This window comes from Moschus berezovskii, chromosome 12 (assembly GCF_049115385.1).
Source record: "Moschus berezovskii isolate FMDL1 chromosome 12, NW_MosBer_1.0, whole genome shotgun sequence".
Lineage (NCBI taxonomy): Eukaryota > Metazoa > Chordata > Mammalia > Artiodactyla > Moschidae > Moschus > Moschus berezovskii.
In genome coordinates, this window is record NC_142471.1 from 59,442,227 (window position 1) to 59,457,303 (window position 15,077).

General features: G+C 41.9%; 1 protein-coding gene across 6 annotated transcripts in view; it reads right to left on the bottom strand.

Moving 5' to 3' along the window:
* The window catches only part of CPEB3 (cytoplasmic polyadenylation element binding protein 3), a 201,638-nt gene that overhangs the window by 48,375 nt on the left and 138,186 nt on the right, over nucleotides 1–15,077 (bottom strand). For all 6 annotated transcript variants that reach the window (XM_055425084.2, XM_055425083.2, XM_055425088.2 and 3 more), the window contains one exon: nucleotides 6,875–6,993. In XM_055425084.2, coding sequence (XP_055281059.2) covers nucleotides 6,875–6,993 — 119 coding nt within the window. The remainder of the gene's footprint in view (nucleotides 1–6,874; nucleotides 6,994–15,077) is intronic.

Sequence of the window (15,077 nt, forward strand, 5' to 3'; positions counted from 1 at the left end):
TTACATGGCTACTTCTCTCCACTGGACTCCAGGGGCCTCTAAGGCTGAGACCACTTCTCTGTGTGGGTCCCGACCCTCAGCACAATAGCCAAGCCTTAGTGAGTGCTCTGAGCTCTTCAGTATAATGGTGAATTAATGAAGGTTTTCCCGAGGGGCAGATAGTGGTGCTGTAAGAACCTGTCCAGCAGCTGTCCCTCTATAGCTGCCTGATCACTCTCCTCACTCCACCAAAAGCTACCTTCCAGAGACATGGAATTATAGTATGTCTACTCACCAGTGGGTGCCCCATGGCTTGGGCCTAATTTGCGAAAATTTCTGATGCTACCAGGGGACCCACTCAGTGATCAGAATTACCTACTGCTTGTCACCACTTCTGATGTTCCCACATCACTTAGAAAGCATAAGCATAATAGATGATTTCCTTTTGAAAGAAAGAAGAAACTAGCACTTTTGAGCACCTACACTGCCCTACACTGTGCTAGGCAGTTTACACATACCATCACATTTAAACTCACCATAACTGTTATGCTATAAAATTATCCCTACTTTAAAGACAAAGAAACTTGTCAGTGTGAAACCAACTCAGGACTGAAACAGGTTTCTCTGACCCCAAGTCTCTCTTTCCACTGCAATGATGTCGTGTGCCTGCAAGGCTCCCTGTCCTCCAGGTCACTGGCCACCAGCTCTGCTTCACAAGAGTTTCCTTCAAAAGTCAAAATACATTTTTATTTGTGAGCAATTAATCTCTCTCCTTTTAATCTCATATGGCCTGTTCTCAATGCATTAAGAAATGACCCATAGACTCTTCTTAAAGCTACTAACAAAACTAGCAGTTAGAAAAGCTCGAAAATGATTTAACAATGAAACTGGCACTATAGTCAGCTATTTTAACTTCGAGGTTCATAGCCTCAGTCACTCGTACTCTGCAGCCAGACAATTTTGTCCAATGTCTACATAAATGTGTATTTTCAGCTCCATGGTGCTAGGGCAAGGATGTTGTCCCTGGCATGCTGTTCACTAAAACTCTTGAGAGGAATGTACACATAAAAGCTCAAGTTACCTAAGTTTTTCCTGGGACGAAGCCTATTCTTTGAGCGAGCTTCACGGAATACTAATTCCACCAGAATCTTCACAAGTATAATCCCCAGAGAGGTATATAATATGCTGGATTAAACAATTTTACACACATTTATTTATTGCAAAACTCCTCAGAACTTTAATATATCAATGTTTCCCAAATGTTCTTGGCTATGGAATCTTTAATTAAAGGAGAAAGTGGATATAAAATCTACAAAAGTGCCCAGTAAGCAACACCTGTTGTTATTAAGAGCAAACCTTCTTCGTCAGTGATCCTCTCAAGAGACCAGTGTGTGATGAGACAAGTGTTCTTCAGAACACACTTTGGAAAACACTGAATACAGTCCTTTAGGGGATGGGGTTGGCTATTTCATGCCCTGGTTACCACCTTGTACACTGGAACTGCAGCAGCTTTTAGGCTTTTCTAGAAACGAATAACAACTTCCAAAGACTTAAGCACTACGAAACTCTGGACCCCTTTGCAAATTCAGAGATTCAGGGAGGGGAAAAAAAAAAAAAGGACTAATGAATAGGAGGTACTTCTCTCATTTTAGAGGAGGAATTCTTTCTTTGGAGAAATTCTTATGATGGGAGGTGCCCAAAGCAGGAATTTAGCCTGAGGACCCAAGGAACAAATAAATCAAGAAGATCAGAGTGCTAAAGATTTCCAAGGTTGAGATAGTACACAAAACCAGATTTGATTGAGTCACGATAAAATTATTGTTATTGTCTTAGGAAGTAGTAGGTGGGGAATGAAAGAGTTTGAGCAAATATACCAAAACCCAAGGACTGAGGCCATCAATCAAGATTGCCCTACAAGTCCTTACCTGTTTTTCCCAATTTAATTTCCCTCTATTCCCTTCATACACTGGTGTTCCATCTGAGGTGTTCTGCATTCATACCACACAATTTCTCATTTCTGTGTTCTCACTGTTACGTTTCTCCAAAATGTCTAATCCCCCACATCTCCACACTTCTGGTCAATCTCCAAACTCCCCTCATCCTTCAAAGCCCCATTTAAGTGACACTTCATCCAAGAAGCTTTCTTTCATCACTCATGGTACATATGAATTGTTCAAAATACTTAATCTACATTTTATCTTCTTCGTAGTCATTATTTTTCTTAATTTGACAAATATTTGAGAACCTTTTATGCACCAGGCTCTATAAATTTGTGTATTTAAACACTTTTTTTTAATCTACTCGTTATACTATTAAGCTTTTGAACACTTGTTTTTATGTCTGATTCAAAGTATTCTGATTCACAGTAACCAATACTAAGGCCTTGCCCCTAGTAGGCAATCAAATATGGTTTGAAGGGGAAAAGGAGGGCATAGCATTTTTTAAAGTTATATGTGGGCTGGAGATAGCTATAAAAGAAGGTATGATTCACTATAGGATGGTGCAGTGATCAGAGAAGGCTTCATAAAAGATATGGTATTTGAGAGGAGTCTGAAAATAAGGGTAGGAATTAGAAATTGAAATGGGGGCAGAAATATTTTAGTTGATTGGAATATGGGGTTCAGGAGGAAAGCAGAAAAAGTTAAGGTTGGAAAAAAATTTGAAGTCAGACTAGAAAAGTCTTAAATCCTAGGCAAAATAATCCCGGTTGTTTTTGTAACTTAAAAAAGTGACTAAAAAATTCTAGAGATTCCTCTGATATATAAATGGGGGTAGGAGACACTGGAATGATAGATTAGGTAGAATTAAAAATTAAAGAAATAAATCAGCTTCTATTTCCAGTTTCCTTTTTTTCCTCCACCATTTGTTTTTCAATTTTTGTCTTTCTAGTTTTAAGTGGATGGCCTGAACGATAACCGGAAGAACTGACCTTACATAACCATATTATCAGTTTGTAAGACAGTTTTAAAAATATATAGCAATGTCGATCTACCATGTTTTAGGATATTTATAAATTGTGATTGTGCTATAAATTATAAGGAGGCAGAATTAAGAAACTTCTCTAATGCTCCTTTGGTATTTGCTATGGACAGGGAGGCCTGGCGTGCTGTGATTCATGGGGTTGCAAAGAGTCGGACACGACTGAGCGATTGAACTGAACTGAACTGATCCCATATCTCTGGCCAAAGTGTTCTAGAAGTTAAGAACCAAGACATCCTCTTCCTCACCTCCTTTTCAGGGTTAGTTTTCAGCCCCTCCATCTGTTAGACCCTCTTAGGTTTCCTCTTCTATCAGTCTGCTGTCTTGAACCTTTAGGTTCAGCCTATTTATACATTCAAAAAGCAGAGTCCCCTTAACAAGAGGGACCACTGTCAGAGTGTCTGCCTGCTTCACCGGAAGCACGGACAAGGACACAGCTGTCCTCTGGGACGCCTGGGACATGTGAGCTATGGAACTGCTCTTGCCAGAGAAGGGGAAGAACAAACATAAATCTAGAGACTGTGCAATTACTCCTGCTCTTGCCAATTTGTCTTTCATTCTTTAAGACTGAGGGATCCTCTACTCAATACTCTGTAACGGACTACGTGGGAAAAGAATCTGAGAAGAGTGAATATATGTATATGTATAACTGATTCACTTTGCTGTACTTCTGATACTAATACAACAATATAAATCAACCATACTCCAAAAAACTATATATATAAAAAAAGACTGAGCAGTCAATTATCAGGCCATAAATACAGTTTATTTTGCCATCTTTCAGGATTAGACCTATATATAGAGTAGTCTGAGTGGAGTCATTTAATGAAAGGTAATCACTGACCAGAAATAGAACTACCTGAAATCCACTAATTATAGATTCATTTGAGTTAAAAAACAAACACAATCTTAGAAAGGGTAAGTAAGGGGAAGCTTTTTATCAGGCACTGTATTAGGAAAACCATGTGATTAACCTAATCCACACAAAGGAAGCGGGAGGCTGATTTGCGGAGAAGGGAGAGGACAAAGGATAGAAAATCTGTGAGATCACTCCGGAACATGGTGTATATTTCCAAGGAGAAATTCAGGGAGAATTGGAGAGAACTAAATAACAGAATGAGGGCACTAAGAACCTGAAAAGCGGCCAAGCTAAAAAGTAGGAAAAGCAGGAGAGAGTCACAGCTCTGGTCTGGTGAGTGACCTCTAGAAGCTGACCTTACCTCGAGCTATTGCCCAGGTCCTCATTTACTCCCAAAGGTTCAACCCAGCTCTCACTTTCTGTGGGAGCATCCAAGATGAGGTGGAATGTACTAAATCTGGGCAGGGGGAGGGGGGTGGAAATGGGGGGAAGTGTGGCCAAATAAGGCTGGGAATGGAAGATGCGGAGCTAACGCCAAGAAAGAGAAGGTTTCAAAAATGGAGCCAAAGAGCCGGAACCCAAAATGGGATCCAGTTCATTAGAATTATAGGCATTTGGGGACTTTCATGTTTCCCATGCTAAGTTTTATTTAAATTGCTTATGCTGGAAATTCTGAGTATGCCTGGGTCAAAGAAATATGTGATCAGCGGCCACCGTTCAGAACTCACCAAGTTCCAATAAAACTGCTTCATTTGAGCTCAGAAAAACGGAAACTGCAATAAGGCAGAAATTTGTAGAGACACAAACAATGGAAGTTAGTTTCCCTATAAACATTTCCAAAACAGAAAATTACACTATTTAATTTCAAAAGTCCTTCATACCAAGGGTAATACACGTTTGGCATGAAAATATTCAACAGTAATGGTGCTGCCTCCATACCACCTCTGCTCATCCCCTCTCACAGGGACATCCAGTTCGGGTGTGAGCTTTCCCTGACCAAGCACACGGTCCATCTCCTCCCACACAGCCAGGGACACGGCCCTGCTAAGGTATACAAGCTCCATCTGCTCACCTCCAGGCTCCTCCCCTCAATTCACCAGCTTCTCCAACTCCTATGGGTATAACTCTCTCAGTATGTACCTCTACCTGTCTGTCATTTGATAGATACAAACATATCTCGAATCCCCTTCTACAGTGTGCAACCAACCCCAGCTTAACACTGCCAGCTCACCCCCACACCTCTTCCACTGATGTGTCAGTGGCAGACTCTCTGAAGAGTGACCATTTCCCCCTGACATCCGACCCTGCCAAATTGGGCTCAGTCTGTCTAATTTCATATTACTCCAAAGAGGTTTACAAGTTACTGCAGCTTTCTTATTATTATCTCAGAAGAAACACACTCCCATTCCAGTCAGTCCCCATGTCTCCTTCAACACAGCCTTTCCACGCTGTTTAAATTAAGACCAAAGTTAACAAAGGCCCCCTACTCTTTTTCCCAACCTACTATTTTCTACTGTTTTTCTGTATAGCTTCCTGAATAGCTACCCTATCCAATGTTGTTTACTGCTGTTATAGAAACTGGATAATGGCCCCAGAAATTGAAAATTACAGAGGTACTTTCAAACTTGCTAAAATCCTTGCCTCTTCTTCTGCATCAATCATTGTGACATGACTCAGGGTTCCCTTTCCTTAGTAACTCGCTCTTCTGCTTACCCGCTGCATTCTCCCACTTAGAGATGGCCAGTCCTGGCATCATTCTTCTGCAAATAATTATAAACCCTGTTCTAGAGTCACCATTTTTTTTCAAAAGATGTTGCTCAGTAGATAAGCTCTGATCTCGCTCTCCCCAGTCCTCTAGCACCATGTAGGACTAGCAGCACTGTTTGTGCAAGTACCCAACCTCATCAAATGCTTTTACATACATTTTCCTCTTATCTGAGCCTCTCAACATCCCAGAGAGGAACTACTGGTCTTCTCATTTTATTGGTGAGAAAACCAAGTTGCAGCAAGGATTAGGTGACTTATGCAGTCAAGCAGATATTTAAATGCTAGAATCAAGACTCAAACTGGGAGCTTTACATCTGACCACAACTCCTTCCCCATACATGTTTCTGAGAGCAAACCTTGCTGTTAACCAAGCCCACACCTCTGGTTAAGTCTTATAGGGGATGCTACAGGCCCTGTGGTAAATATGTACCTTGGCCCCTTAGTCCACGCTACTGTTTTTACTCTATTTCACACTCTGAGCATCAGGCCTTGACACACAAGTCTCACCCCTCTCCCAGCCTCCTTAGGGATCATTGTTGTTGTTGTTTAGTCACCAAGTCGTGACCATCTTTTTGCGACCCAATGGACTGCAGCACGCCAGGCCTCCCTCTCCCTCCCGGACCACTGATATCCCCCCTGTCAGGGGAAAGGAAGGAGTCATCCTTTCTCACCCAGTGACTTATTCACTCACACTCTTTGGCTCAGAAACCACAGACTCAACCACAAATTCTGCAGAAGTGTGCATTAGTTATGGCTTTGGGTCCATGTTCTCCATCTTTCCCCTCCCTTTCTCTGTTTGAAGTTATCCACTCTAGAGTGTAAGTTCCTGGCCCAGAAGGCTCTATTTAGTCAGCTGTGGGTACCCCCAAGCACAAAGCTTTGCATTCAAAGGCACATAAACATCGAAGATTATGATCTTTAATTCTAAATAAATACATAAATAAGTCGCTCCTGCCCTTGATCTGAAATAATGACAGAAACCAGCTGCCAAAACCACTAAGGGCATTATTTACTTCAATTCAGAGTTTCTGAATAGGAATTAGCTTAAAAGAACTGTAAAGTGAAAGACAAGGGCACATTTGTCTATAGTAGTCCCAAAGGTATAAAACCAAAAACTGAGAAATTTGTTATTAGCTCCCCGTCAACAACAGTCCAGCGCTACCAAATAGCGAGGTCACCCTGGGTAAGAGGATCCTAGTTCCCAGTATTCTCATGACAAGGGGAAGGTGATCAGCTATTCTGATTGCATACATGCTCTGGAAAAGCAACAGCTGGCTGCACGTTACTTACTGGTTTATCCTTGATGGTGGGGCTTGACACACACAGGTACAGTTTCCCATCTTCCTCTAGGCAGGCGTCTATCAAAGCTTGTACCGAGCTCTCCTCCTGGAACAGCAGAAAGGCATAGCCTTGGGGAGGACAAAAACAAAAGGGTGGGGGGAGGAATCAGTAAATTAAACTCAAAGTACCAATTAAAAACTCATCTGTTGTTTCACTGTGGTAAGTTCTTACTAAAATCTAAGAACCTGAAGTGGGACACAGGGAAGAAATAGTCACTGAGACCCTCATGTGCCAGGCACTCTATTAGATACTCATAAATTTTACCTTGATTTCTAAAATGACTCAGGGAAGCAAGTTCAGGTCATATCTATGGAATTTTCATTATATAGGTTTGGTCAGCTTTAATGAGGGTTGGATACAACTTAGCGACTGAACAACAAGAGGTTCACCACTGGCCTGAGCCACAACTGCTCTTGAAACAAGCGTCACCTGGCCTCCAATTTCCATAAAGTTCTAGGCTTGACACTGGATGTGTGCTGAAGACACTACGCTAACTGAAAGGAGCCAAGCACAAAATACTGTATATTTTATGGAATGCCCAGTATAGGCAAATCTATAGAGACAAAAATAGATTAGTAGTCTACTGTCCAGGGCTGGGGGAGTAGAGGGAATAGATACTGTGTTTCTTCTGGGAAGGATGAAAATCTGCTAAAATTGATTGTGCTGGTGACTGCATAACTCTGTTAACATACTGGAAACCACTGAACCGTATATTTTAAATGAGTGAACTGAGAATTATATCTCAACGAAAGTTGTCAAAAAAAAAAGCAACTCAACAATAGGCTAGTGTTGTCTTTATATATTATGTCTGATGGGGTGATGCTCTGTTTCTTCAAGGATATTCTCCTGCCTCACAGCTGAGTACATGATCTGCAGGATGTCCATGGACATGCTGAGCTTTGTCCTATTCGGTAAGATTTACTGAGCAACTGTTACAAACGACACACAATCTATAGATTATGAGGAATAGTGAGAGGAACTAGACTAAGTTCCAGTTGTCCAGAGACTTACATGGTTGAAGAAACAGATTTTAAAACAATTAACTACTTGCTATAAAGCTGAGGGAGATAAATGGAAATATATAGTACTGTGGGAGCCCAGACAAGCAAGGAAGCTGACTTGAGAGAATCAGCAAAGATGTCAAAGAGGACAATAGGTGTTGAAGAGGCGAGTTTTGGCACGTGCTGGCACATTGGAGAAGGCAATGGCAACCCACTCCAGTACTCTTGCCTGGAAAGTCCCATGGATGGAGGAGCCTGGTAGGCTGCAGTTCATGGGGCCACTTTGAGTCAGACACGACTGAGTGACTTCACTTTCACTTTTTACTTTAACATATTGGAGAAGGAAATGGCAACCCACTCCAGTGTTCTTGCCTGGAGAATCCCAGGGATGGGGAAGCCTGGTGGGCTGCCATCTATGGGGTCACACAGAGTCAGACATGACTGAAGTGACTGAGCAGCCACGTTGGCAGCTAAGCAAAGATCCATCATGAGTTAGTCTAAACTTGAGTTCAACTGTTTGACCTCTCCACAATCCCTTTAACTTTGCTAAGTCTCTCAGCTGTCACCTGTACTCCCAGTCCTGCTAGTGACCTCAAAGGAAATCATCAGCAATAGGGCCCTCCTCTGGCACTCTGAGGGCCAGAAAGATGTAAGTGGTGAAGGAGGATAAGAACCACCATATTCAGAAGCTTCTCACACATCAAAAAAGCTCATCGACTGGCCTAGAAGCAAAGCTCTCTGGAGTCCTGAGCAGCATGTAATGACAGTGGCAGTGGACAATGAATAATGGGTACTCTTTATCTTCTCCTCCAGCTCCTCAACTACTATACAGAGCATCCAAGCAAACACAACAGGAGAAAGATCAACCATGAGGCAGCACACCAGGAGTGGCCAATGCAACAGGCAGACGACAGGACACAAGAGAAAGCACCAAGCCCACAGGAATGGGTATGGAGCCACAAGAATGAGACTGCCTATGTGGCAGGACCCAGAGCTGTTTCCTGGGCTTCGCTTCCAGGAGGGATGGGCTAAAGAATTCAGCAGGTGGCCAGGCAAGAACAATAAAACTTAACTGAAAAACCAGAAAGGATAATACATCATTTCTTCATACCCTCTCTTTTTTGGAAATAATATCAAATGATTACCAAGCCCCAGGGAATCTATTAAAAGTTCAGTGTTTTCATTTAATGTGAGAACATTAATTAAACTTGCCAAGGAGAGTATTAGAGGTCAGCGGGTTAAAAAATGCAAAGATCACAAAGAGGAGGCCTTGGCACGTCTTCTCAAACCTCCTGCCTCACCAAGTTAAATCTTGTGCAAATCTTCCATAAAGGTCCTGAGAGGCACACTGAACATCCTGTTTTTGGATACGACCCCGTCTGTGTACAGTAAATGCGGCAGGCACATCAAAAAGGCCTAGGGAGGAACAGCTCAGTGCGCTAGCTGAGCTAGCTCCTTGCCTCTGCAGGGCCATGGAGCTGGATGCACCTTTCCTGTACATTGCTGCCTGCCTCCTACAATCTTCTGCATCACATCCCACACTGGGTTCAACTTGAGCATCAGAGGAAAGGGAGGGTATCGCCCCATAGCAGCTGAGTAGCTACCACAAAGTGCACAGATTTTTCACTCAGGCCTATTTCACAGCCATAAATGTCAACACTGGTGGTGGACAGAGTAAAAACAACTGGGAATCCCAAGTAAAAGCCTGCTACAAATGTTATTATCAAGAAAAAGATCTACAACTTCTTTTCCTTTCCCAGAGAATACGCCATAATACTTTACCGATTTCTTCAGAATGGCTCTTTTACAACAAATGATCTCTACTGCCTGAAGCTGCTACTCTCAGACATTCTCTTAGCACCACAGAGAAGGGGTGTAACTCAAGTGCAGCCAACCCTGCCTCCTACCCCAGGCCTTTCAATCAAAGTAAAATTCAGAGAAACCCCAACAAACCCATGAGAACAACTTCATGAGACGTTCGCCTACTAAAACACCTTCTGATACCTCAAGGTCAACCAAACCCAGACAACAACAGAAGTCAGAGGATTAAAAAAAAATCAGGAAGGAAGAAAACTTCAAACACATTCCCCTTTTGATCTTCAGAAATCCGAGGTCAAAGCAAACAAAGCAGAAAAAGATGCCTTCAAGAATAATAAGGTCAACATGAGATGGAAATTAAACCAATGATTTACTAAAAGGCAGATTCCACATGGTACTGGAGACAGAGCTCTGGATTAGGGAGCCAACACACCTGGATTGGGGTCCTAGTCCTCACACTTACTAGCTGTGTAGTAATAATAGCACCTAACATTGATGGAGCATCTGCTATGTACCAGGTGCTATTTCAAGGTGCCCTCTGTGTATCTGGGCTTCCCTGGTGGCTCAGAGGTTAAAGCGTCTACCTGCAATGTGGGAGACCTGGGTTCGACCCCTGGGTCAGGAAGATCCCCTGGAGAAGGAAATGGCAACCCACTCCAGTATTCTTGCCTGGAGAATCCCATGGATGGAGGAGTCTGGTGGGCTACAGTCCACGGGGTCGCAAAGAGCTGGACACGACTGAGCGACTTCATTTTTTTTTTTCTGTGTATTAACTTGTTTCATCTTCACAACACTCTGTGAGGCAAGCACTACTTTAAATTCTGCTTTACAGTTAAAGAAACTTGAAGAGGGACCTCTTTGGTGGTACAGTGGATAAGAATCTGCCTGCCAATGCAGAGGACACAGGTTTGATCCTTGGTCTGGGACGATTCCACATGCTGCTGAGCAGCTAAGCCCCTGTACCACAACGACAAAGCCTGTGCTCTAGAGCCCTCGAAAGGTAACTTCCGAAGCCTGAGTGCCACCATATACTGTGCTCCACAACAAGAGAGGCCACTGCAATGAGAAGCCTCTGCACCCTAATGAAGAGTAGCCCCCGCACAGCAACCAAGACCCAGAGCAGCCAGAAAGAAAGAAAGAAAAAAAAGAAACCTGAAGAGTGATTACATGACTTGTTTGATGGTGACTGTTCCAATACCCAGTTAAGTGGTGAAATCATGAACTAGAATGCTAAAGTTTAGGAATCTTGTCTCTTTTGTCTGTAAAATGAAGAAACTAGTTATTTGTTCTGATTATCTTACAGAGATGAAGGTTGTGAGATGACATATGGAAGGTGCTTTGAAAACTAGGATATTGTGCAAGTGTCAATTTTTCTTTTATTGCATTTTCAGTTATTTTTGTGTTATGTAAAATGTTTTAAATATTTATTTATTTTGGCTGTTCCAGGTCTTAGCTGTGGCCTGTGGGATCTAGATCCCCTGATCAGGGATCGAACCCAGTCCCCCTACATTGGGAGCAGGAAGTCCTAGCTACTGGACCACCAGGGAAGTCTCTGTGATACGTAAAATTAAACTGAGTTCTGCATATGGTCTCATTATAAAAATCAGAGTTCAAATGAATGAGATACACTCTCTTCTTTGCATTTGTAAGCATTTGGTGAATAAAGGGAAGTAATCTAGATACTAAAGGAAAACCTTAAAGGTTTTTGAATGACAGCTTGAATATTACTGTAAACAAACAATAAGGTAACTGAATATTTGCTTTTGTATATCATTAGCCAGTTTTATTGGGAGACAGAATGATCCAATGTGGTACTATTTGTTGATTTTAATATAGTCTTTAAATAAAAGCCTATTATACCTAAAAATCAAACTCCTGAAACTGTCACAATGATGGCAGGTTCTTCTATTTGTTTGGTTTGAAAGGTGTTAAGAAAAAAAAAACTTGGTCTCAAAATTATAACTCCCTCCATCTTCCCATGCCATCTGAGCCAGCCAAGAGATTATAGGATTATAAAATTCAAGTTTCAGAAATGGTGACCTTCTTACCCAAGTACCTACGAAGTGTGATGAGCTATGGGAGGCCCTCAACTCAGAGCCAATCTGTGGGTGGAAATCTGGGGAAGCAGTAAGAACTCCTGGCATGGTCACCATCCCCACCCTGGGATATGGGCAGAATGGGTGGCAGGAAACTACTTGCTTTCCCACTAGCGCCAAAGAGGTTGAGGAGGAAGAAGAGGACTGTGAGGGATTTGGGGACAAGCCTGAACTGACCAATGCGCTTCTCTGGGGAAACAGGTATGGCATGAGGGCAGGGACTTAAAGGGCTAATTCCATTTTGTTTGGCCAGGTTTTTGAAGGATAAATTAAAAAAATTTTCCCCCTTAACACTTGAGAACGCATTACCACAACCTTCAAAATGTTCTTGGCTACCTTTCAAAAACAAAGCTTCCTAAGTTCCCGAATACATAATTTTTCATGTTACTTTTTTTTATATTTGACCCCTAGCACAAATAACAGTCACCACCAACTTTTCCACCACAAACATCAGTTATTAAGTGCTTACAATACAGGATCCACTTTGCTAAAAATAAACACTTTTACCTCACAGTAATTCTGAAGTAAGTACAGTTGTTGTTGTTATTATTACTATTTTACAGATGAGGAAAACTGAAGCTCTGAGAGGTTATGGGATACCTCAGATTAAAACCTAGAGATTAAACTTGAGACTGAAACTTAGGTCAGCTTCCAGTGGCCTCATTCTTTATCCATTAACTTGTACTGTCTCACCTAAAAATGATGACATAAAAATTTTAATACTACTAGCAAACAAGTACTTGACTATTTATTATTTGTCACTTTTGTGACAGTGATCATTTGACAGTGGTTTAGTGGCAGGAAGTAGTCACCTGTGCTTTAGTCCTACAATTTAAGGTCTATGCAGATACATCCACCCTAGAGCCCACAAAAACTACATTAAGAAGAGCTTATAAAACCAAACAATCTCAGCTAAAAAAGAAAAACAAAACTCTATTAAGAAGAGTTAAAATAATGAATTTCAAAATAATCAGGAGAAGTTTAGTTTTAGTTTTATTTAGGTCAATCAAATTTTCATATTTAGTAAAGACTTACCAGTTTTCAATGTATTTTTAGGTAACATATTTAGAATGAAGGCTCTTGAGGGAGTTAAACAGCAGATCTCACTAAATTATATTTTAATAAAATGAACATCATCTTCATCGTAATCATCAACTTATGCAAGAATCTTCAGTGGATGCTAAAACCATGGTGTAAATTTGGGAGGAGATACAAGTTACTCATGCAATCTTAAGGTATCACTTCAAAGATTAATCAGTATTTGCAAAGGGACAAAAAGGCTCTTTCACAAAGGAAGAACCTGGCCGACAACACCATAACCAAACAATCACACTGAGCGTCACCGACAACAGGGCCAACTAACCTTAATGTGCTTCTCTGATGTGCTTGGTGCAGCACGTCACCTGCTAACAGCGTCTCCCCTGCATCTCATTATAAGGAAATAACCAAGCATTCAAATTAAGTGATAGTACATAGAGCATCCAACAAGAACCCATCAGAAGACACAAAAGACAAAAGGCCTAGGAAACCATGTAAATTAAAGAAGACTAAAGAGATATGACAACTAAATGTATGGCTACACTTTGACTGGATCTTGGATTTTTTTTTTTTTAAAAGAAAAAACTCTAAAGGACATGACTAGAACAATCTGGATACCTCTTGCTTTCAGAAGATATGGTGAAGTATTTAAAGGTGACAGTCTTAATGTCTACAGCTTACTCTCAAACGATTCATCAAAAAACACAGGGGCTCTCCTGGTGGCTCAGTGGTAAAGAATCTGCTGGCCAGTGCAGGAGACATGGGTTTGACCCCTGACCCAGAAAGATTCCACATGTGGTGGAACAACTAAGCCCATGAGCCACAACTACCGAGCCTGTGTTCTAGAGCCCAGAAGCCACAGCTACTGACGCCTGCGCACCCTAAAGCCCGCGCTCCGCAAAGCCACTGCAATGAGAAGCCCACACGTGGCACCTGAAGAGCAGCCTCAGATCTCCGCAACTAGAGAAATCCCACACAGCAAGGAAGACCCAGAGAAGCCAAAAACAAATAAAGAAATATAGGTGGATATACATACACAGCCTCCCCTGGTGGCTCAGTCAGTAAAGAATCTGCCTGCAATGCAGGAGACCCAGGTTTGATCCCTGGGTCAGGAAGATCCCCTGCAAAAGGGAACGGCAACCCACTCTAGTATTCCTGACTGGAGAATTCTATGGACAGAGGAGCCTGGCAGCTATAGCCCACGGGGTTGCAAACAGTTGGACACAACTGAGCAACTAACACTTTCACATACATATACACATACTGACATGAAAAAAAGAAAAAGCAAATGAAGCAAAATTTTAACAACTTGTGAATCTAGAGGAAGGCTATACAGACGTTCACTGTACTCTTATACTTTGAAATTTTTCAAAATAAAAATTTGTGGAAAAAAACTGGAACTACAAGGTCTTTCTGGCAAAGAAGGTAATATACTCTCTCAGTCTCTAAAGAAGTATATGATCTTTTGAAAGACCTAATATTTCTTAAAATCAACTAACATTCTTAGTGATTTATATGTTTAAGTTAACAACTACAATGGTTTGAAAACAATTCCAACTTGCACAGCTGTGCCCTGAGCTGCAGCTGCAGTCACAAAATGGTGACCGACCAGGGAGGGCCAGTTTCTGGCGAGAGGAAATCAGCAACAGAAGGAAGGATCCAAGGTCTGGACAGAGACAGAGCTGACTCCCTGCACAGAACCCAGGATCCCTGATTTCCTGTGACCTTCCTAGAGAGACCAGAAGGACACCTCTCTAGCCAGAGCTGTGTGAGTTCAGACGTTTTCTGGCACAGGGAGTCTGCTCCAAACATTCTCCCTGACCTTGGCTTTCGGGTCAGAGGACTTAACTTGGTTTGCCTCAGGAGTCTTTGCCTTTGGATTCAATTCAACAGAACCAAAAATGTTTAGGAGTTTCAAGGTACGACACTAGGCACTGAAGCTATGAAGATAAATAAGCCAAGAAAGAAATCCTGCCCTGGAAAAACTCAGCCTGTAAATAAGTGACTAAGGAACAACAAGAAAAGTGTTAGTTTGGGGTTATATCATATAAAACACTGAGAAGAAACAAATGTAGCAGAGAGGCCCAAACATTAGGAAAGCCATACCATAAAGGGTATATCTAGACTGGAGGATAATTGCTCTTCTAGGAAGGAAGGGCAGTCCAAGTTCAGCACAGGCCAAGACTTGGAAGGGTCAAA